The sequence below is a fragment of the Elgaria multicarinata genome, chromosome 19 (genome assembly GCF_023053635.1).
Source record: "Elgaria multicarinata webbii isolate HBS135686 ecotype San Diego chromosome 19, rElgMul1.1.pri, whole genome shotgun sequence".
NCBI lineage: Eukaryota > Metazoa > Chordata > Lepidosauria > Squamata > Anguidae > Elgaria > Elgaria multicarinata.
Window position 1 is genome coordinate 15,819,519 of NC_086189.1, and position 24,278 is coordinate 15,843,796.

Genomic DNA, 24,278 nt, shown 5'->3' on the forward strand with positions numbered 1-24,278 from the left:
GCTGAGGAGAGGAAAAGGTTCCCTCTTTCTTTCGCTCTGCGTGTGAAGATTTAATTTTTTAAAATAGTATTAGTATTGAAAGGACACCTCCACAGCCTTTAACACACACACACACACGCTCTGAGGTGAGCTGAGAGGAGAAAAGGCCTTCCTCTCTTCCTTTTGCTCTGCGTGTGAAGATTTAAATTTGTAAAAATATTTTATTAGTATTGAAAGGACACCCTCACAGCTTTTAACACACACACACACACGCTCTGAGGTGAGCTGAGGGGAGAAAAGGCCTTCCTCTCTTTCTTTCGCTCTGCGTGTGAAGACTTCATTTTTAAAAATAATATTTTATTAGTATTGAAAGGACACCCCCACAGCTTTTAACACACACACACACACACACACACACACACACACACACACACACACACACTCACTCACTCTGAGGGGAGCTGAAGGGAGAAAAGGCCTCCCTCTCTTTCTTTCGCTCTGCCTGTGAAGATTTCATTTTTAAAAATAATATTTTATTAGTATTGAAAGGACACCCCCACAGCTTTTAACACACACACACACTCGTGAGGTGAGCTGAGGGGAGAAAAGGCCTTGCTCTCTCTCTTTTGCTCTGCGTGTCAAGATTTCATTTTTAAAAATAGTATATTGAAAGGGCATCCCCACAGCTTTTAACACACACACACGCTCTGAAGGGAGCTGAGGAGAAAAGGCCTTTCTCTCTCTCTCTCTTCCTTTCGTTCTGCTTGTGAAGATTTAATTTTAAAAAAATATTTTATTAGTATTGAAAGGACACCCTCACAGCTTTTAACACACACACACACACACACACACACACACACACACACACACAGACATGCTCTGAGGTGAGCTGAGGGGAGAAAAGGCCTTGCTCTCTTTTGCTCTGCGTGCGAAGATTTAATTTTAAAAAATATTTTATTAGTATTGAAAGGACACCCTCACAGTTTTTAACACACACACACACACACACACACACACACACAGAGACATGCTCTGAGGTGAGCTGAGGGGAGAAAAGGCCTTGCTCTCTTTTGCTCTGCATGCGAAGATTTAATTTTTAAAAATAATATTTTATTAGTATTGAAAGGGCACCCCCACAGCTTTTAACACACACACACACACACACACACACACACACACACGCTCTGAGGTGAGCTGAGGGGAGAAAAGGCCTTCCCCTCTCTCTTCCTTTCGCTCTGCCTGTGAAGATTTAATTTTTTAAAACTATTTTATTAGTATTGAAAGGACACCCCCACAGCTTTTCACACACACACACACACACACACACACACGCTCTGAGGTGAGCTGAGGGGAGAAAAGGCCTTGCTCTCTTTTGCTCTGCGTGCGAAGATTTAATTTTTAAAAATAATATTTTATTAGTATTGAAAGGGCACCCCCATAGCTTTTAACACACACACACACACACACACACACACACACACACACACACACAAACACGCTCTGAGGTGAGCTGAGGGGAGAAAATGCCTTCCCCTCTCTCTTCCTTTCGCTCTGCCTGTGAAGATTTAATTTTTTAAAAATATTTTATTATTGAAAGGACACCCTCACAGCTTTTCACACACCCACACACTGAGGTGAGCTGAGGGGAGAAAAGGCCTCCCTCACTTTTCCTCTCTTTCGCTCTATGTGTGAAGATTTATTTATTTTTTTAAAAAAGTTTTATTATGATTTGAAAGGAAACACACACAACGCACAACACACGCTCTGAGGGGAGCAAAGGCCTCCCTCTCTTTCGCTCTATGTGTGAAGGTTTATTTATTTTTAAAAAAGTTTTATTTTATTATGATTTGAAAGGACACACACAACACACGCTCTGAGGTGAGCTGAGGAGAGGACCGGGCCGCTTTCCCGCCCTCCCCGGGCTGCGTGCTCCTCCCCTCGGCGGCGGAGGAGGCGGCCGCAAAGAGCAGGCCGGCTCCCTTCCCATCATGGCCGCCGTGCGGCCGCCGCCGCCGCCGTGCTGAGGGGGAGGCTCGCGCCGCCCGGACTCGACGAGGCAGCCCGTGTCGGCCCCCGCCCCGCTTCACCGCCCCCCGCGTAACAACAGAGAGAGACGGGTGTGTGTGTGTTTGTGTGTACAGGGGGAGGAAGGAAAGAGAGTAGGGGGTTGAGAGGCAAGGAGGAGGAAGAGGAGGAGGAAAGCCCAGCCGGTGAGGGAGTGGGACGAGCGGGCGGGTGGCTGTCACCGTCGCCTCGGGCCTGGTCCTCTTTTCACAGAAAGAAAAGGGTGTATGTGGGGGGGGGATTGCCCTCTCCTCCCCTCCCCTCCCCTCCCCTCCCCTCTCCTCCCCCCTCGCCCAGAGGGCTTGTAGGGCGACCCACCCCCCTTATCTCTCGCCCTCCCAGCTTTGAAGGCTTGGAGATCATTCCTCTCCCTTTTAATGGCATCCACACCGTCATTTAATATTTTGTCCTGACTTTATACTGTTAGTTTTACCCTACCCAGTGCCTGTTTGGTGTATTCTCTTCCCCTCCTTATTGTTTTATTATGATTTTATTAGAATGTAAGCCTATGCGGCAGGGTCTCGCTATTTACTGTTTTACTCTGTACAGCACCAAGTACATTGATGGTGCTATATAAATAATAATAATAATAATAATAATAATAATAATAATATATGGTGCATTTCTTTCCCTGTTTTATGAAGACTTTTAATCTCCCCCCCACCTTTCTGTCCCCCCCTCTCCAATCTTCCTTTCTCTTCTGTTTTCTAAAGTTTAGGGAGCGCACCCCTTTCTTGTTTATCTCTGCCTTTGATTTCCACCCCAAAGAAGCTTCCATCACCCCTTTCTTTCCAAAAAGAAGTAGTGTTTTTTGGCTCCCATCTGCTTTCCTCATTCTGCCTATATTCTTCTTTTTATTTTGCATCTCCATTGCTGCCTGGATTGGGGGGGGGGGATTCACACCTTGCAGCCAGCTCTCATTCTCTGTTCCAGGGATTTTCCAGAATGCATTTTTCTCCCTCTTTCTAACTTTCTTTCTCCCCTGTCTTTTTCTCCCAGCCTTGAATACAACTGCAAGTAAGCTTCTACGAATCCCTCGTGTTTGTCAACGTTTGTCAACGTTCAACTTCAGGTGGTCCCAAGTTTCTGCAGCTTTTCGGACTCTGCTTCCTGTAGTGTCAAAGTTGCTTGTGCATCCCTGTCCTTAAGGAAAATAATTTTGACTCTCCAGCATGCTGGATATTAGAGGTGTCCTTTGTGCCTTCCTCAATTTTGCCTGAATTATCCAAAGCATTTGCCTTCAAGGAATACCCCCAACTTCGTCAGCACTGAACTGGGATGCGGTCAGCTTGGTCATCCCATCTCGACCGCTTTTGGATGCTGTGCAAAAACCTTCCTCCTGGAGAGCAGATTTGGACTAACAACCTCCCTCCATCTAAGAGTTATGAATATCTGGTGTTAAGGGGCATCTGCGTCTTCATGTGACCAGTCAAGGAACAGGTCAGGGGTGGGTTTATTGAAGCTTCCCACTCCTTGCCACTGTAACCACACTTTTCTGGGCTGCTCTGATGACTCCTTAAAGTTTTCTTCTTCAAAATGACCGTCACCTACATAATTACTCATTTCGCTCTCACTGGAACATCAGAGAAGTGGCAGTGATAGGAGATTTGCTATGGGACAGAGAGAGTTTGGGATTGAGATTCTTAATTCCACCGGAATGTTTCACTTTCTATCAAATTCTGTTATGGAGCCTCAGAAATTTTGAACTGTTCCTGCCTTGTCTGTAATTTTTCTTTTTGGTGTGTGTGTGGGGGGGGCGAGGAAATGACTGTGTTACATATTTTTGTCTCAGACTTGGATAATACTTGAAGCCAAAAGCTTGCCATTTTGGCCTGTGATGAGTGAATGCTATGCAAAAGAAAAGAAAAAGAACTTTGATACCGATTTGCAGCGAGCGGACTTCTCCTCGCCTTGGGTGACCCCTATGCAATTTTGCTTCTTGGTGAGCTAGTACCTGCACAGCCATTGGAAAATAAGGGAGAATAGCATTTAATTATTATTATTATTTTAAAAAAAGTTTTGGTGGCTTTTGGCCCTGCTTAGTGGAACTTCTAATTCAGTGTTCTGCCAATTGAACGTTGTTACTACAGTGCTGAAAAAAGTCTGTGAATCTTGACTTGAACCTTGTGCCTTAAGTGATCTGGTGTCTGCAAACATCCATCCAAGCTACACAACTCTCTGCCAATCTGGAAGGTTGGTGTCTTTTTGTGTTGGGAAAACCCGCCTTCCGATACTTTTATGGGTCAGCAGCCTGGAAAAGTTCTTGGGGACCAACGGAGACCAAGCCTGCCTGCCCTGCCCTTTATCAAAGGAGCGGTGAAAAAAGAAACATCGAGGCATGGAGGACCCCACTGCAATGTCTTTCTGGAACATGGTAAGAAACTTCACCTTTGTCTTAATTTTGTATGTCTTTTTCCATGTATGAAGTAGTTTTATCTGTATTTGACAACACTGGAAAAATCTTATTCATGGAAGCACATTACACTTGACAACTTTGGGTTACCAGATGTTTGTATAAACTGGCTTGATTTTTTAATACATCCTAGGGGTCTATCTTATGTACCCGGACTGAGAAACCTGTAGACCTCCAGATGTTGTTGTACTCCAGTTCCCATCAGTGGCGAGGAATGATGAAAGTACTGGTTCACCAACATCTGGAGGGCCACTGGTTCCCATCAGTCCTGTTACATATGTTTAAATAATCAGGATATTTTGGATTCTGATCCTTGTGGTGGTTCATGTCGTTCGGTATGAGATCGTGGGATGAGAAGGACACTTCATTATTGTATGACTACTTCACTCAGTACTGTGGCTCCTGTGTAGGGGGTCACATCTTTGTGGCTACGTTTGCACATAGTGCTAAGGCTGTTTTTTTAATTAACCATGGTTTGTTTGTTTGTTTTTAGCCATGAATTGTCTTGCAGCGCGAACAAAACATTTCCCTATTTCTGGTTTGTTTTCTCTCCCACCCATTTTGCCCGCCTTCAGAATTGTTTATTTTTAAGACTGCTCTTAAAAGGTGCCTCCGTTTGCCACTGTGTGAACAGAACTAGATGGACGTTTAATCTGATCCAGTATGGCTCTTCTTATGTTCTTAGGAGCATAAGACAAGTTTGGCCCTCTCTATTCTTTGTCTATGGACCAGTTGTGTGACTCTGGACGTTTTCTTTGCCTTTGGGTGTGTTAATTCCTCCTGGCAGGTGGGATTACAACACATGTTTTATCCGGGGATGTTGAACTGTGCTGCACAGGGTGCTACAACCGAGAGTTACTTTGCTCTTGCAGGATGCTACTTACAGTGGTCTTGCAAGTTGACACCTTGCGAGATGCACCTCGCTGGTCCTTCATGTTCTTGACTGACCATAAATACCTCCAGGATGATGCCAGACTTGCCTGAGCAACCGTTTTCCTTACTCATACTTGACTTTTTATCCCTATTCCTGTTCTCCTACTCAGCTCTGCCTCGTCCCATCCTTCCCCCTGCTGTCGTGCAACAGGCTGAACTTTTGACTTTGGCTGCCCTCTCACTCTGGTCTGGATCATTTCCCCCATTTGCTTGCCCAGTCCACTCTCCAAACCGATTTCCTGGCAGTGACCTTGTGCTTTCACTCTGGTACTAAGTTTCCGACTCCGTCCTTGCTGTGAGACCTTCCTCTCCTGTGGGAGCCTCATCCTGCCAATGTTTTCACACTCCCAGGGGCTGACTGTAACAGTTGGTAAGAAACCTGAAAATACATTTTCTTTTTTAAATTGACTCGGCTTCTCGGTCCCTTGAAATGTGAACCGCCGAGAGTCATATTTCGGAAACATTGGTCCGATTCTCAGAATCTCTTCCAAAGTTGTTTCTTGTGGATGCGTGCCTAGGACTTAAGATGCACACTTGGCTGAGTGGCCTCCAAAGTCTTATTAAATGTGTGTCTTGCGGTGAAAATATGTCTTGGTGGTGACGTTTGTCTGATCCAGGGGTGGGGAACCATCTGCAACCAGCCGGAAGGGGCCCATTTGGCCTCTGTGACTGGCTTGGAACTCCAGTCCCTTCCTATTCCCCCACCAGCTAGGCCGGGGTGGGGGTGGGGAGCCTCTCACTAGAGCCAATAGGAGGCATTTTTTTAAAGGTTACGTGCATGGGGGCCCCCACAATTTTGGTGAGGTGTCATAGCTAAGGAGGGAACGGTTAATTCTCCTTTCCCTGCATGCAGATATGCACTCCCTGGAAGTTCACCGCAAAAGAATACAACTCTTGGGGTGAAAAGGTTTATCACCACTGTAAATCACGCTTATATGCGTTTTATGAGGTTGCGTCTGTAAAACGGAGATAGCAAATGTGGGACTGACTGCAACTCCCATCATCCCTTATCTTTGGCTATGCTGGGCAGACTGGTGGGAGTTGCAGTCCTGCAAAATCTGGAGGTTCACATATTTGCCATTCCTGCAGCAAAAGTGAGAGTGGCTTTTCTTTCATTCCTTGCTCATTTTGAATTCCGATATTACTGATTTTTCCCCTGAATAGTAATAAGAACACTTACCATCTTACACTTACCATGGTAAGAACACTTACCATGACAACCATCTGTCAGGGATGCTTTAGGGTGGATTCCTGCATTGAGCAGGGGGTTGGACTCGATGGCCTTGTAGGCCCCTTCCAACTCTGCTGTTCTGTGATTCTACCATTTATCTGACACTTGAGGGTATTCAAACTGCTTCTCTTGTATTTCCACTAGTCCTTACAACTAAGGTGACCATAAGAAAAGGAGGACAGGGGTCCTGTATCTTTAACAGTTGCATAGAAAAGGGAATTTCAGCAGGTGTCATTTATATATATGGAGAACCTGGTGAAATTCCCTCTTCATCACAACAGTTAAAGCTGCAGGAGCTATACTAGAGTGACCAGATTTAAAAGAGGGCAGGCCACCTGCAGCTTTAACTGTTGTGATGAAGAGGGGATTTCACCAGGTTCTCCATATATACAAATGACACCTGCTGAAATTCCCATTTCAATACAACTGTTAAAAATACAGGACTCCTGTCCTCCTTTTCATATGGTCACCCTATTACAACAACCCTGCAAGGTAGATAAGCAAGGCCAGGGCCTAAGAGAGAGTGGCTTGCCTAAGGTTAGTTAATAAGTTTAAACCAGGGACTTTGTGATTCATAACTCAGGCTCCAAATCCTATTCATGCATTTATTTACTTGAGTATTTGTACCCATGCTTTTATACAATATTCAAAGTGGCTAATGAACAATAAAACATACAAATCAAACAAATCCAAAGTTTCTAATTCGTTTTTTTTTAAATCTAACTCATTAAGTAACCCCAAATAATTAAATACAAATTAGCAGCAGACATGGCTAAAATAAACGGTATGCAGAAAAGCCTATTGAAACAAAACAGTTCTTTCTGCCTGCCTGAATAGTGAGCAGCAATGGAGTCACTTGCTGGGGGGCATGCTCCATGGAGCTTATTGGGACTTACTTCTGAGTAAACATGCATAAGATTGTAGAGTACTTCTGTGGCTATGCTTGCTGACAGATGATGTAGTTCAATACATCTGGAGAGCCCCAAATTCGGGATGGCTGTTCTATAGGCTTCCTCAGCCGTGTGACCTCAAGATGTTTTGGCATTCAACTCCCATCAGCCTCTGCCAACCTGGCCAATGGCCAGGAATGCTGGGAGTTGCAGTCCAACAGGTTGGGAAAGGCTGCTGTAATAAATGCTACATTGCTTTCAGTCCATGGGCCAAAGGGGATTAGAACTGTCTTTGCATCTAAGGGGCAGGTTTTGTTCCTCTTTTTTTCATGTAAATTGCATCAGATTGTGGGGAGGGAACTGACCATGAATGGAGGCAGAGTAGGCATGGAGAGGGAATTTGACTGTTTCCTCCCCTATTGCAGTCTTGAAGTTGATATTTGGTTTTTTTTTGGGGGGGGGGGGATTCTTCCTAATGGGACGAGGGGGGAATTTCCTTCCAATGCAAATAGAACCTTCAAAAGATTTGATTTTCCTGAGGACTTGAGCATGGGAGGAAAGAGTTAAATGTTTGCATTTAACATCATGTCCAGTTTGGCCTTGAATGTGATATCACTTGTGGTTTCTCAAAATCCTTAGCTGAGGAAAGTAACTTTATTAGTCATGTAACAGCAGCAGTTATCTTATGTTGGTGATGCAGATGTTGTTGTTGTTGTTGTTATTGCAATTTAGGACCAATGCATGCATCACTCTTCCCATGTGCAGGTCATGGAAAAGCCTTGACTTGCGGTAATGCTGGATATAGGGGAAGTGGCATTTGAAAGATCCTCCCAGAGTGCAAACTTCCCAGTGGGTCTCTGCACACAATAAGGATCCTAAACATTATGCTCCTCATGTACTAGATGGAACATTGGTCTGATCCAACATTGCTCTTCTTATGTTCTAACCTCCTTAGGGAGGGCATTCCATAAATGGGATGACTCATAAATGGGACCTTCTCTCTTGACTAACTTCTTTCAGTGGGTGCACCTGGAGATGACCTTAGGGTCTGAGCAGGTACATATGAGAAGAGATGTTCCTTTAGCTGATAGGAACATCTCTGATATCAAGCAATTTAAGGCTTTTAAGGTCAACGCTAACACTTTGATTTGGGTTCAGAAATGGGCTGGAAGCCAGCACAGCTGATGAAGCACTGAATGTAATGCATGCCAATTTCATTGGGTGATTCCCAAGTTCTACCATCATGAGAGAACATTTCACTGGAGTGGTCTATGGCTCAGTGGAAGAGCGCATGTTTTATGTGCTGAGCAACAAGCAGGTATACTCCTTTTCACTGTTGGATAGTCTGCTTAAAACTGCTTCATCCTATCTTCTCTTTGATCACTCATTTGTGACACAGGGATGGGACGTTGCTTTCTGGGTAATGGTGATACTTCTGGGAGTCTCCTGTGCCTATTTTCTACAGTGCGAATCTTGGTGTATCTTTCCTCCATCCTTCAGGAGAATGCTAGTGGTCATGTATTGTCAGAGAGCTGAGGGATTAATGTCGCATGGGGCGCCTGTGTTCATGGGGCAGGACCATAACTCAGTGCTGGAACATCTGCTTTGGATACAGAAGATCCCAAGTTCAGTTCTGTCATAGGGGTGGGGAAAAACCAAACCTTGACAGCTGCTGCCTATCAGTGTTGACAGTATTGTGTTAGAAGTCGTCTGAGTCAGTATAAGGCAGCTTCCTACGTTCCTAATTGTGGATTCATCCAATATGATGGCTTAGAATTTCAGGGCAGATTAGTATATTCTGGTACAATGTTTGGTTATCGCTGCTGTAGACAGAGAACTGAATTTTGTGTTTCCTGCCTTAGAAGAGATGGAAATTTATTGGATTCTTAGAACGCTTTGGAGTGGAAAAACTGCACCCAGCAATCCTTCAGCAAGCTGCAACGTCTTGATCAAAGATGTAGCTTGATCATCTAACAAGAATAGACAGATGGGAAGTTCCTTAATTTTTTTCCCCGCACGGTGATGACCTTGGGTCACGAAAATCCAGCACATTTGCAGTGGGAACAAGCTTCTCTAATGTCCCCACTCCATATGTCTGCAAGAGCTCTGAGTGCCTTAATTGAAAGGAAAAAAGGGGATATAACTTGAAAGGGACGAGTGAGGCTAATAGATCTGTTAAGGGAATAGCAACAGTTCAGCCTTGCTCATCCACATGAGGCAAACTGTCTTGCTTTATAAATGTCTGAGTGGACACGATGACTCTCAAGTGCCGCTCGATGGCTAAAAGTGTGCGTCTTCTTCCCATTCAGCCTTGCTTTATAGTGGTTTGTGCTGTAAATAAAAACTTATTGTGAAAGTTTGACCTTTGGAATCTTATCCTGGGAACGATTGCATGAAATTTAGCAGTGCCCAGGCTCTATCTATGACTTGTTGAGAAGGTCTTGTTCCTCTCAGATGGCATATCAGTTGTTTTCTTATTTTACAAATAAAGGTTGGTTGGATTTTACTGCCTCCCTTATCTCCTCGCTCTCTGTGGATGAAAATAGTTATACTTGAAATACTCTCTTAAAGAGATTGCATGCAGTTTGTAAGGCATAAAAGCAGCGGGAGCTTGTATCTATACACTGTCATGCAATTTGTCCTTAACCATTTGTTATTGCAAACCAGATAAATGGGCATGCTATTCATAATACTGCAGATATTCCGATTTGTCTCCTAAGTCCCTGCTTAGCGACTATCTCAAGAAGCAGAGATCCACTTTGAAAAAGGTTTAGGGAAGTGGAGGTAGACCAAGTAACCCCTTAAAGTGCCTGAAGACATTTCCCATTTCCACAGCTGCTGTGGCCTCCATGTCTTTTGTCTCTGCTTGCAGATGTGGTGGTGGGGGCATCTCTCAGGATATCTCAAGAAGATATTGTAGAGCTGGAAAAAGGACTACTAAATTGATCAAGGGGTTGGAGCATCTCCTCTATGAGGGAAGGTTACAGCAGCTGGAATTGTCTAGCTTGAAGAAAAGGAGGGTAAGGGAAGACCTGATAGAAGTGTACAGAATTATGCATGGTGTGGAGAACATGGAGGGGAGATATTTTCTTCCTCTCTCATAATACTAGAACCCAGTGGGGTCATCCCATGAAGCTGATTGGTGGGAGATTCAGGACAGGTAAAAGGAAGGACTTCTTCACACAGCGTAGAGTTAAACTATGGAATTCACTACCACAAGCTGTGGTGATAGCCAACAATTTGTATGGCTTTAAAAGAAGATTAGATAAATTCCTGGAGGAGAAGGCTATCAATGGCTACTAGTCCTGATAGCTATGTGCTACTTCCAGGATCAGAGGCAGTAAGCCTATGTGCACTAGTTGCTGGGGAACATGGGTGGGAGGGTGCTGTTGCACTCTTGTCTTGCTTATGGGTTCCTGGTCAACAGCTGGTGGGCTGCTGAATGAACAGAGTGCTGGACTAGATGGACCCTTGGCCTGATCCATCATGGCTCCTCTTATGTTCTCATTTAGTGGATACTTGGTTTAATGGTTTTAAACTTTGAGCATGTGTGGAATTTTGGGAGAGTTGTGTGCGCTCTCACAAAATGGCTGCCGCTAGGGCACCTTGCTCATTGTTCTTTTTAATACACTGGTCAGATGTTAAGCTGCCTTGAGTATTTCTTTACATGGAAAAGCAGGATTAAAAAAAGGATACCTAGCAGCACACTGATCCTCTCCATTGAATTCTCCATGAATTGATGGAATCTTGGGTAGATCTCTTAACATCAGGCTGAGCTTTGGAGCAGGGTGAAGAGACCTTCCCTGAGTTCTCTGCACTTCACAGAAGAGGAGGAGAAGATCATGATGTTTGTAGAAGATTTATATCCTGTCTTTCTTCTGTTGTGGAACTGAAGGTAGAATGCATAGGCTTCCAAAGTGGTCTCCTTTCCCAGGCAGTAATTGGATCCAGACCTGCAGCTTCAGCACGATGACTACATCATGTGTCCTCACACCATGTTCTAGGACCGTGGAGATCTCTGAAGAGGTCGTCTGGGTGCTGTTGGGCAACCTTGGTGGAGAGTCAGGGTGAGCTAAGTAAATAGCAAATCCGACCCTCTGAGGTTCCCAGATCACCACTCCCTTTTCCCTCAACCACTAATATCTTGGAGGTTTGGGACAGTTCTTCCCCCCATTCTAAAAATATGAAATGCCTCTCACGGTAAGGGTTTTAAGCTACAGTATGCTGGTATTTTTTGTATTTTGGGCCTCATCCCTTTTGCCTTCATCCCCACCTACCACTGGTCCTGAAAGCTTTTCCAAAATTGAATTTGGCCTTTGGGCTGAAAGAGCCTTCCCATCTCTGCCCCATGGTACCTTTCTACAAAATGTTCTATCTTGAATCCCAACCAATCATACTTTGCTTCAAACTTAATTGGCTCCTGATGCTTGGGACAGGATTGGGGGTAAAGAGGGGGAAGATTAAATTTGAAAACCGTTGTGTCTTTCCTCCATGTTTTAGTTCTTTGGTGAGATTCAAGAAATTCAGGTGAACTGTAAAGATGACTTTTCCTTTTAGAGAAAGAACTGTGAATGTTATGTTACAGTGTGATTTTAATAAGCAGATGCCGCATGTTTGTGTGTGTGTATCTGAGGTTTAAAATGCTTTCTTGACGGCTGTGGGACATCTGTGCCCTAGATAATGCCATTACCGTAGGGCCCTACTTTTATCATTTGGTGAAAGGAATTGAGGTGAGCCTTGGTTCATTTCCATTGCCTTGTAGTTCCTGACAGCTTCCGAACAATGTGGTTAAACTGTAAGTAATGGCAGATATTAAAACTATGTGACTCACTTGGCAACTGCTAATTGTGTGTGTCTCAGACACTGAAAGAAGAAGATTGAGGTAGTCGCGGGAAGTTCTTGGCTCTATTGCTTATCTGTGCTGTAGCAGAACAAAGCTATTTGGATGTTATCCTAAAATGGAAAACTGGAGGCGAGGGTGGGTGCGTGGGTTTCCTCTGTATAAAAGAAGCTTTAACGGCTGTATAAATGAAACAGCTTGGTATGTACTATGCTTATCCTCTTCCCCACCCCTTTACTGTTGTTAAATCACAGCATAAAAGCGTGTAAATGGCCTTAGACCACCTGAGGCAATTGAAAGGTTTCGCAGGGTTTGTTGTGAGCTGTTAGCAAAAGCTTAAGGATCTCATCACTGAAGGCTGCTGCTCTTCTTACTTTTTTCTTTAAAACGAGAGAGGGAGGGAGGCAGAGGTTTCTAATCTTTATGATTGTAGAAAAACACTTTGAAGTCATGGATTTAAAAAGACAAATATCCATTGTCTTACTGTCTGTACTGGAGGAAAAACTTGAGTTGGATATTATTTGTTGTGATTACATTTTTCCCAGCTCTTCTTCCAAGGTGCCTAGAGCTGTAGTATCCTCCTTTACTCTCACAACCATCCTGTGAGGTAGGTTAGGCACACACACTCACTCTCTCTCTCTCTCTCTCACACACACAGTGCATGTGACTGGCTCATGGTCATTGAGTGAGTTCCATTTTGGGCATTTGAACATTGTTCTTCTCAATAATAATCTCATCACCGTCACATATTTTGGGTTGTTTTTTTAAAAAAAGAACAAGAATATTGTAGAAGAAGCTTAAAAATTGCTTGGCATCATATTATCATGGGGTTGGATCCAGATTTTCATTGGATCAACTGTTGATGAAAGTGGGCTTTCCCACTCAATTTTTCCAACAGCAGCCCTCCAGCCCCCTGGAAATGGCACACAGAGTCAGGAGGTCCTGCTGAATGGGGTCATCCGTAGTGTGAGGTAGTGGTGGCTTAAAAATTAGGCAGAGGAACCTTTCATGAGTGGAGCCTTCCTCTTGGGGAAGTTGCCTTCCTGTCCCAAAAGGAAGTTCCTGGATCCAACGCATGGACTTGACATACCAGCAACTTTATTTACTTAAAGATAGATTATGCAAGGTACACCTGTCCCCACAATCCAGGCTCAAAATCTTGTACTGTTTCTCCCACAGGCTTAATGTGTATTACAACATGGTGTTTACAGCAATTTACTGAGGTATGGCAGAAAGCTAGACTGGAATGGTCTTCCAGCATGTCTTTTTGCTTCTCAGAAGTCTGATTGAAGGCTTTTTCATAATGGCTTGTGATGTACAGTATTGAGTGACTCTCATGATTGAAGAAGTTGCCTCTGTACAGCTTCTAGGAGTCTTGGTTAATTATCACATTACGAAGGGTGGTGTGGTTGTGTGTGTGTATGTGCGCATGGTGTAGGTAGCTAGAGCAGACCCTGTGTCAGCAATGAGGGAATCATGTAAACATAGGAAGTTACCTCATACAGAGTCAGACCATTGGTCCGTCTATCTCAGTATTTTTACGAGAGGTTGCCAGCCCTTTGGGGACAATGAGCACATTAGGAATTTTGAGAAAGTTGTGGGCGTTCTTGCAAAATGGCTGCCATGTATGGAAGAGAAACATCTCAGGATGCTGGAACAAAAATTTTATTTGTCAAAAAAGGTTTAAAGCAAGAAACACTGAAATCAGGAGGGGCAGAGATGCTGTCAGAAACCAAGATAGGTGTCCATGGGTACATTGGTGTTTCACAGGCACCACGTCGGACACCCCAATTCTACACTGATTGGCCAGATTTCAGACAGAAGTATTTCCCAGTCATAACTGGGAATGCTGTGGATTGAACCCAGGACCCATCTCCATGCAAAGCATGTGCTGTACCACTATTCTGTGGCCCTTGGGAGTAAAGGGTAACCTTGCTTTCAGGGGAAAGCGTGTCCACCCAACTTAAAAAGGAAAAAGAACAAATGAGAGATGTCTTTCAAAGAAAGAAAACATTAAAAGAGAGTTCTGAGGTGGCAAATTACTCAGTCATACATGTAAACTGGTGTGTGTTGCATGCTGGAAAAGGGAGTTGCATCTTTTATTATTGATTTCATCCTGCTTACCAACCAGTAGATGCCCCAGCAGTTGCACAGGGACAACAATGGAGGGAAAATTGGATTCAGCCAGGAACAATAATTTGTTGTTTGAATGCTAGGTTCTCCTCACCAACAACCACTGGGAGGGAAAATATTTGGGTTGTTGTTGTCATCGTCGTCGTTGCAAGGGGATAAGTTACAAAATGCACTGTAAGTTCTAAAAACAAAAGAAATAAAATACCTGCCTATACAGACATTAACTTTCACCTGGGCTTAGCTTAGTTTCTGGCCAGCACAGAATGTGGGGGAACAGATCTCCTTTTTGCTTCTCCTGAGAAGTGCTGAGTTCATATGTTTGTTGTAGCTGAAGGCGGAGTTCAAGGTTCCTGCTCCATAGTCTGTGGAATCCATGTCTATCTCGGCTGAAAGGAATGAACTCATTGTCCTAAGAGGCTTGTAGTATGTGATACAAAGTGGAGTAATCCAGAGTTCATTAGTAACACACACAAACGAAAGAGCTGGAGATAATCATGTTGCCATTTTTCCAGCTTAAGTGAAATACAAGACGGTAGTTTAAGAATAAATATAAAAGTACAGAAACGAGAGAGGTTTTTTTTTTATGGAACTAACACGCAGAATCATCCTTTACTCATGGGATTTGTGCTGCAACTCCCTTCCAAAATCTGCTGAGCGGTGAATACGTAGACAGGGTCATAATTGGGGCATAGGGATATTAAGAGATGTGCAGCAGTTCTATAGCAATGCACTTGAGAATGAGTTTTGTCTCTTCAGGGGACCTTCCCTGTGGAAGATGTGAGGTTGTGATCCCCCCACACACCCCGGTGCCACTTTCTGATGTTGCAGCCTGGTGTTCTTGATGGTACCCTGGTTAGCAATACAGCTCTGTATGGGAAATGGCTCAGAGTCCCCCTGCAAGCAGAACACTCTTCTGAACCATGGTTAGGAGATCACGAGAGTCCTGAGGTTTGCATGAGTGTGAGCTCCCTCACATGATGATAATGAAAACGATTAAAATGTTTTAAAACTACCTTTCAACGAAAAGTTAATCAGGAGCAACACCTTCCTCTGCTCCCTTCTCCTTTTTTTTTTGCAGATGCCCCTGAGGAAGAGTGTTATGACTCGGAATGCATCAGTGTGGTCCTTCATATGGTACTCAGTGCACTTTTTGAGGTGTCTCTCTCCTTCATAGTCCTGTTTAGAGAGGCATGCAAAGGCCCTCTCCAATTCCCAACTCTTGAAGGGGGGGAGGCATCTATCTGTCGTTAGATGAGAAACCTCCCTACCCTCTGTACATTCTGGAGAGGAGAAGGTGGGGTTACCCATATTGCATGGGGCTTTACCGCTGAACAACAGGGGTAGGAAACCCCAGGCCTGGTAGCCAAATCCAGCTTTCTTGGGGTTCCAGCTGGCCCTCTAGGGCTTCTGAGGTCCCACAGCCCTGCTGTACAATATGTGAGACCTTTCCAATGCAGTACTGAGCTTTAGAGCTGGCAGAAGAGGTCCCCGCTCCGCTTTTGCCCATTCCGAAGCTCAGTGTGGAATGCAAGAAATGCTCTTCTCCCACCCCTGTTCCAAGTTTCTCTAGCTTGTCCAGAGGGATTTGGGGAAGAAGGTTTAATGGGAGACACAGATTAAGCCTGCTTAATAAGCAAAAAAAAAAAAAAAAAAAAAACTGAGCAGGTTTTATTTATTTTTTATGAATGGGGTAGCAGTTGTTTGATCTGGATTGTGCTTTTTATATGCAACTCTTCTTAACAGGAATCTTTTGTGAGATGACCACAGGGTGGCAGGAGGAGGCTGTGCATGATGCAAGTGGAAAGCACTGCCTGAAAAAATGGTCACAGCATCCGTCATAATTTACTGCAGCCTCCCCCCAGCCTAGTGCTTTTCAGCTATTTTGGACTACAGCTCCCATCAGCCCCAGCCAGCATGGCCAGTGGTCAGGAATGCTGGGGACCATGACCCAAAACAACTGGAAGTAACCAGGTTGGGGAAGGCTGATTTAGTACACATTGAAAATCTGCGCAATTTATTTATTTATTGCATTTATATACCGCCCCATAGCTGAAGCTCTCTGGCCGGTTCACATAATATGCCCTAGCCAACAGCTAGTTCTGCTGAAGGTCCAACACATGTAGAGGTTTGGGAAAGCTGGTGTGACGAGTTTAGACCTCGATCTAACAGACTTCATTACTTTTGCAACTGAAACCGAGCTTGATTACAACTGAGTTCATTTTTATTCCTTACAAGAGACCAGTCCGCTTAGGGAGCAGTGGAGAAGGACAGGCACCGTAATCTTTCCTCAATGCTGGTGTTCCAGCTCCGAATGAGACATGATATATAAACATTGTTAATAAATAAATAAATAAAAATAAATATCCCCTGCTTTCAGCTTTGGGTGGGGAAAGAAAACAGCTACAACCAGGAGATATTTACAAAGTGTTTTGGAGGTGGAAACTGGCAGATAGGAAACGATTAAGATGTTCTTCCCTCTCTCTCTCTCTTCCACCCCAGCCACATGTGTGCCTCCTATGGGAAGCTGCTTTAGGTTTAAGAAAGAAAGGAAAATGTCTGCGGGAAGCCTACATGTGGTTAACGTCCTTGATGTAACTTGTGCTAATGGAAAATGCTTCTAGCTTAACTTTTCTCATTAGTTTTGCTGTAGAAAAACCCCGCAGCATTTCAGACTCAGCAATGAGAAGAATGTGAGAGTGGTGGTGGAGTTATTAGTATTTGTGAGCCTGGGTAATGCATTGCCTCTGGAACTATTGTTGCCCTGCACCTCCCTTTTGAAATATTTGGAATTCACGTGCCGGGAGGGCAGGACAATAGTTTTCAATTTGGAGGCGGTTCAAGTTTCCGGCAAGAATTTCCCTTTATGCTGGCGAAAGTTGCACGCTTTCCAAACGCCATCTGTGCTGACGGCGCAATGAGTTTAATGAGCCAGCAACGTGCAGCATGTTGTGTTCCTGATTTCATTAGCTTTCTCTCGAAACAGCTACAACCTGTCATTGAGTACATGACACAGGACAGGCAGCTGCAGCTGTTCCTTTGTTGTTGCTTAAGGTTTTGCTTACCATTTGTCCTTTTTATAAAAACAACAACAAACAAACCTGAAAACCTGCAATATGTTTGATTGGCCGCTAGATGACTTCACCGGATCTTTACATTAGGAATTCAGGCCAGCCTCTGTGCTTTTTATGCAGGTCTGGAACATTGTAATGAGAGGAACGTGCAAAATCAGGGAAGGAAACTGAGACTATCTAGGGAAATACTAAACGCAGAACCGAGGAGCTCCAGGGTGAGGACAGAATGCATAGTTTTGCATGCGTGTAGGGCAGGGATTGGGCCCCTCTCGGGTTCCCTAGAAAACAATGCCCCCTTTCACCCATCCACCAATCCTGGGAGATTTTTCCTGGCTTTTGTGCAGTTTTTCCTCCATTCTAAAAAGTTGAAATGCCTCTCCTAAGGCTTAGTAATCAGTCATAAGAGCCTTAAGCCACAATGTACTGGTATTTATTTTTCATTTTTGGCTGCAGTCCTGTTTTTTGGGCCTGCCCTCTTTGCTTTCAGCCCCTGCCCACCACTGGAATGTGGCCCTGAGAGCTTCTCTGAAATTGAATTTGACCCATGGATTGAAAGAGGTTCATTTGCCAATGGAACAGCTTGCTTTTCAAGGTGAAGGTCGAAGGTCCAGTCCTCGGCACCTCCTGTTAAAACGGTGATGCGGAAGACCGCTTTCTGCCTGAGACCCTGGAACATTGCTGCAAATTGCAATAGACAACACTGGCTTAGAGGGACGTGTTGTTTGGCTTCCTATATTAGCAGATCCCAAATTCAGTCCGTGGCATCGCCAGTTACAAGGAAAGACATGAGCAGTACGGGATGTGAAAGGGCCTCTACTACACACCCTGGAGAACTTCTTCCAGTCAAACTAGACATCGCTAAACGAGATGGATCCATAGGATGATTCAATATAAAGCAGTATATGCAAAGATTATCATGGCCTTTCCCAACCTGGTGCCCTGCAGATGTTTGGGACTTTACTTCCTCCCAGCATTTCTGACCATTGAGGCAAGCTGGTTGAGGTTGATTATTTTTGTTTTGTTTTAAGCTGCAGTGCCTACTCCTTCACTCTTCCTTGCCAGTTGCTGTTTCTCGTTTTTGTTAATGTTTGTGCAATTTTGTTTGTTTATTTATCAAGACATTTATTGGCTGCCCTTGAACATTGGCTTTCAGAGCTGCATATAGCATGATAGGAAATACAGTAAATTCCATAAGATGACAATAACAAATTGCAGCAGCAGTTAAAAGTTCAGCATAAAATAACATAAAGTAAAATAATCCACCATCTTAAAAGGCCTGGGCATTTTTTTTTTAAAAAAATGTTTTAATGTGGCGCCAAAAGGAGAAATAAAGGCAACTTCCAACCTTCAGGATGGAATTTCAAGCTCTTTCTCTTATTTCTGAGATGTCTTTTTGATGATGGATATCTCTCTTGACACAACCTGCTCTTAGTGATTGAACTTCTAGCTCTTAGGTTGGCAGATAGCAGCATTTCTTCCAGTGCATCAATTATAGTACATCTTTCTCCATTTAAAAAAAAAGCCCAACAACCCCTAAATTGTCCCAAAAACTAGCATTCAGTGCAAACACTTTCTGTCCCCCTCCCAAAGATACACATTATTTTGGCTGCCCTATAAATACATCTTATTCATTTCCTCTTTGTTTCTCAATATTGATCTCTTTTTGGCAAGCTTGTGTTTAAAAGGCCAACCAAGCTGTGGTGTGTGTGTGTGTGTGTGTGTGTGTGTGTGTGTGTGTGTGTGTGTGTGTATTTAAAAGTGCCAGGTTGGGGGGGACATTCTGCAATGCTACTTTATCTGTGCAAAATATACTGATCAGAGAGTTGCAATTGTGAGTGTGATTCAAATTGTTCAAACTTAAAGCCTTGTGTAATAATGAGTTCTTAATCTCACTGTGGCTGGGTTGTTGTTTTTAATGCCTTGATGATTAATATGCCTCTTGACACTACCTAATTAGTGGCTGTTTTAGGTTTCTTAATTAGAACCTGCTTTAAAACTTAAAATGAGAAAAGAGTAACCATCTGGTTTCCTCTCCTCTTTAAAACGCCATAAACTTTTCTTTAGATTTGACTTAGAACTGCTTCTGTCTAGCTCATTATTGCAGCAACTTTCCAGTGACCTATGCTCTTTCCTATAATCCCTTTTTATTGGAAGTACCAGCAACGGAACTTAGGGCCTTCTGCATGTAAATCATGTGCTCTACGTCTGAGCTATTCCCCCGCTACCTTAACACAGTTGTTATAAGGATTATTAGGGGAATGTATGTAATGTACATAATGCACCATGTAAGTACCATTAAGTTTTGTAGATCACTTGTGTCTCTTTCTCTTTCTCTTTTGAGCCAAAGGACTATGACTGAAAGGTCCTGGAATCCCTTTTACATGCAGACAGGGGTTATCATCTGAGGATAACAACTTTCAACCCCCGCCCCCACCAATAATCCCTCAATATGGATAGTGTTTTTTAAAAGGGGAGGAGAGAGAGAGAGAGAGAATGGGAGAAAGATTCTGGAGTTGATGGACTTCAGCTAAGGCGATTCAGTAGTTCCAAATTAGGATGTTGAGCTTTTAGCTAGTTTTTACAAACCTTGATGATGTACAGGTCCTGGTATGGTGCATCTTTCAAGGTTGCTTGTCGATTTTTGAATCATCTGGCCATACAGATGCGTCACTGCCCTAGCCTGAGAATGAGTCATAAGCAAAATGGTGCGGTATGCTGTATTTTGGGTCAGGGTAGGCCTTTGTGGTTAAAGCAGTAGGACTCGAGAGAGCTGTGGTTGTGATATAATGGGAACTTTAATTTTGGGGAGACGAGGGGATCAGTGAGAAGAGTTTTTCTCACAGTGCTGAGGCTGGGCTTGCTCCGGTTTTTGTTTAGTTTAGCACAAGCTGTCCTCCTATGTGCAGCTGAGCTCAAACATTTCACTTCAGCCGTATCTTAATAAATAAGTTGTGGTGTTTTAGACTAAAAAAAAAAGCATTAGCCAGCATATGCAATGGTGAGGAATGATGGGAGTTGTAGGCCAAAATATCTGGAGGGCCACAAGTTTACCTGCACCATGTTGTGGGCTCTCCCACACTAGAGGCCTTCAAGGGGCAGCTGGACAACCACCTGTCAGGCATGCTTTAAGATGGATTCCTGCATTGAGCAGGGGGTTGGACTCGATGGCCTTATGGGCCCCTTCCAACTCTATGAGTCTATGGTTGGGGTGATGGGTATGTAGTGCTACCCATCTGGAGGAGAACAGGTTGGGACTGTAATCCTTCCTTGCCGTACTCATTAGCAAGATGGCTCCTTTCCTGTGTCCTTGGTGCTTTAAGGCACTTGTTACTCAAGCCTGGTCTTTAAGCTGTTTCTAAAAGTGGAGCTGCAAAATGTTCCCCCCAGGCAAAAGAGCCCTTTGGTGCAGTAGGGGAGGGTGACTGAGGAGTGGAGCCAGGCAAGCAGGCATTTTAAGATCTCAATTATTAATACGATACATTTTTACGACTCTCAAATTGGAATTGCCGACGTCTGAATTTTTAAAAATGCACCACTTAAATGAAAAAATATCGTGAGCAAGAGGAAGCGGAACCATTCAAGGTAAAGGTGTAGACGGTCAACCTTGAATGTGCTTTTTTTAAACAGCCTGTTCATAGAAGCTGCCTTGATTTTTGCCCAGTGACCATATCCTTCACATTGGTGCCTGCAACGGTTCTGTGATAAAGTGCCACCAAGGACAGGAACAGCTTGGCCATGGTGGTACAGGCATTAGTAACCTCACTATTCGATTACTGCAGTGAGCTGGAGCTAGTGCAGAATGCTGCAGCTCAGGCTGTTGTCCGGAGCTGCCCCATTTCCAGCCCCATTTCTGCTGAGGGAACTACATTGGCTGCCAGGTTTAAGGTTCTTGTACTTGTGTACAAAGCCCTAAACAACTTGGGACCAGGATACCTGAGAAGAGCACCTTCTCCCTTATCAACCTTCCTGGTCACTGAGGTCATCTGAGGGCATTCTCCTGGTGGTTCCACATAGACCTAGCGTCCGATTGGAGTCCACCAGGGGAAGAGCCTTCAGTGTGGTGGCCCCCCTCCTATGGAATTCCCTGCCTCTGGAGGTCAGGCAGGTGCCAACTTTGTATTCCTTCCAGCACCTTCTGAAAACTTTGTTGTTCCAGGAAGCCTTCCCTTAATGACCAGCCGTGGTTTATTTTGCACTTCGTTACTTTTAAAAATGTACTTTTAATGTGTTTTTATTCTATTTTATTTTGTCCACCACTCCAAAATTCTGAATGGGGAGCAGTATATAAATATTGTAAGTAAATAAATAAGGAGATAAATAAATAAGGAGAGCAATCTCCTAAAAAAAGCCCTCAAGGAATAATGTGGCTCCGGAGAATCAAGCCTGGCATTTCGCTAGCTGGGGGTTCAGATATAGTGTGGGCCCACAGAACCATTTCTGAGAAAAGCAGCATAGACATTTTTAATTATTTGGAATTCTTCCGGTGGAAGAGCGTGTCATCACTTCTGTATGCATAACTACTCCTCAGTAATTTTAATCGACAACCTAAAACTGTGTTTACGGATTTCGTGGTGGTCATGGTGATGCTGGGAAAAGTGGGTGGTAGGGAAGCAGCGTCTAGCTCAGGTGGCAGATGTTGGATACCATTAAGGGTGGCAAAATTGGAGGTCGACAGGTCTGACCCCCTCCCCCACGGGAGCAATTAACTAGGAAGTTCTCCTTCATGATCTCCATTGAAATGAGCGAGGGCTGCACATGAGTGCAGCACTATCTTGTAATTTGTAGTAAAAGATTGGGAAGCGTGGGGTTTTGAGCTGGCCCCCGTGTGCTGTTTTGTATAACAATGAATGTGCAACTCACAAAATGTGAAAATAGATGAGAGACTGAGAAGGCAAATTTCCAGAGCTGCTTTCTTGCTTCCTGCTGCGTGGGAGATTTGTGCTAGCATGGATGATAGAGCTCCCAGTTGTTTTAGCTGCACTGTGTTGCTCAGTAAAAGACCATGACAAAGTCTCTAATTCTTGCGTTCTCCCCACTTTTTCTCACCTCCCCATGGCCTTTTCCCCTGCTTAGAACTTACCCATAGAATATGCGGTGCAATTAAAGGAAATATGGTGTATTTAACCTCTTTTTCTTACTTAGAAAACATGCTTGAGCACAAACTAATTGCTCTTCTTTCTCTCATTGGAAACCAACCCCTGGGATGTATTCCTCCTTGTCCCTCAAGATATTTTTCTTTCTCTTCCTTTGTTGCCATTAATCATGGTTTAGAGGTGTGTGTCTCCCCTTGCTAAACCATGGTCGATGCTAACCAGATTCCTTCAGAAGTATGATTTGCAATTGTTTCTAATTTTGGTTTATGGTGAATACATGGTTAGAGTGATTAATGCCGTTCAAAGGCAGGCAGACGGGATTTGACTTGGGAGCCAGTGATACGTTATGACAACACCAGTTTTACATCCATATATTACTGGGTTGAGCAATCTCTTTCATCCCGAGAACTGAATCAATTTTGGAGAAGCTCTCAAAATCTGCATTTCAGTGGTGGGCGGACCAAAGGCAGAAGGATAAAGAAAAACACAAATATCAGTATATTACAGTGTTCAGCTTTTATTGCCAGTATCTAAGGCTTCAGAGAGGCATTTCAAACTGGGGGGAAACAGCACAAAAACAGAGAAACCGCCAAATGATAGCGGAAAGGGGATGTGGCCAGAGGAAAGGGATTTGGGCTTCTAGGGAAACCCAGAGACACTGGGCTTGAGACACCAGAAAAGCTGGATTTGGTCTCTGCGTCCAAGGTTCCCCACCCCTGATATTCAAGAAGAGTCAATTCAGACAACACTTTTCTCTACGGAGTATGAAAACTCCACTCAGCGGTTGAGTTTTTAGGGGGTACTCCCCTCACAACATGTTCTAACTCCACCATTGTGTGAATGTGGGCTACCGTGGAGTTGAGTCAAAGTCAGCGTGATGTTTGATTGTCAGTTCCTCCTCCCTCTCTCCTCTCCTGGTCCACCCGATGGTATCCCATCAGCCATTGCTGCAAAAAAACATCCCAGCAGCTCTCCTAGAGCGGCGCCCCGCTCTTTCCAGAGAACGCTGTAGCCAGAGGGAAAAGTCCACTCAACGCAACGGGAAACTCCACGGAGCCCTCCACACAACACAACAGTTGCGCAGGAACTCTCCTCTGCACAGCGTGGATATTCAGTGTGTAGTGTTTTCCAAAAAAAACCCTCCACTGTGGGGTGGAGTTTTCCCACCAGACAACACATTTCTCAATGGTGGTGTAAAAACTCAACTGTGGAGTTTTAAAACCACCGTTGAGAAACGTGTTGTCTGAACTGAGCTGCTGGGTGTGGGTGTAGGTATGTGTATGCACTTAACCCTTTATTTGCCTGCTGTTCATTCACTCTAGATGGTCTCTTCGCCCCCAGCCGAAAGGCTTTCTGTCTGTGGATATATTCATTGGCATTTCAACTCTCAGGAAAGGAAACACTGGGGGTGCAGTTAAACCCCTCACGCCCCTCTTTACTTCCCCAGATTCCTGGGGGAGAGAGAAGGAGGTATAAAGTGGCACAACAGCAAAGCAACAATGAAGCTCTGGGATCCACTATGGATCTTAAGTTAAATATATATATATATATGAAAGATAGATAGACTAACCACAAAGTAATTTCAAAATATATTTAGAGCTAAGCATTTTGGTTTCCGCCGTCTTCAGTGG

The 24,278-nt window shown here is 44.1% G+C and overlaps 1 protein-coding gene across 1 annotated transcript in view; it reads left to right on the plus strand.

The window, feature by feature from the left end:
- The first annotated feature begins 2,039 nt into the window (after positions 1–2,039).
- ABL1 (ABL proto-oncogene 1, non-receptor tyrosine kinase) overlaps positions 2,040–24,278 on the plus strand; it is a 132,694-nt gene continuing 110,455 nt past the window's right edge. The window contains exons 1-2 of the mRNA XM_063144921.1: positions 2,040–2,096; positions 3,043–4,417. Of these exons, the coding sequence (XP_063000991.1) occupies positions 4,282–4,417 (136 nt within the window). The 5' untranslated portion in view covers positions 2,040–2,096; positions 3,043–4,281. The remainder of the gene's footprint in view (positions 2,097–3,042; positions 4,418–24,278) is intronic.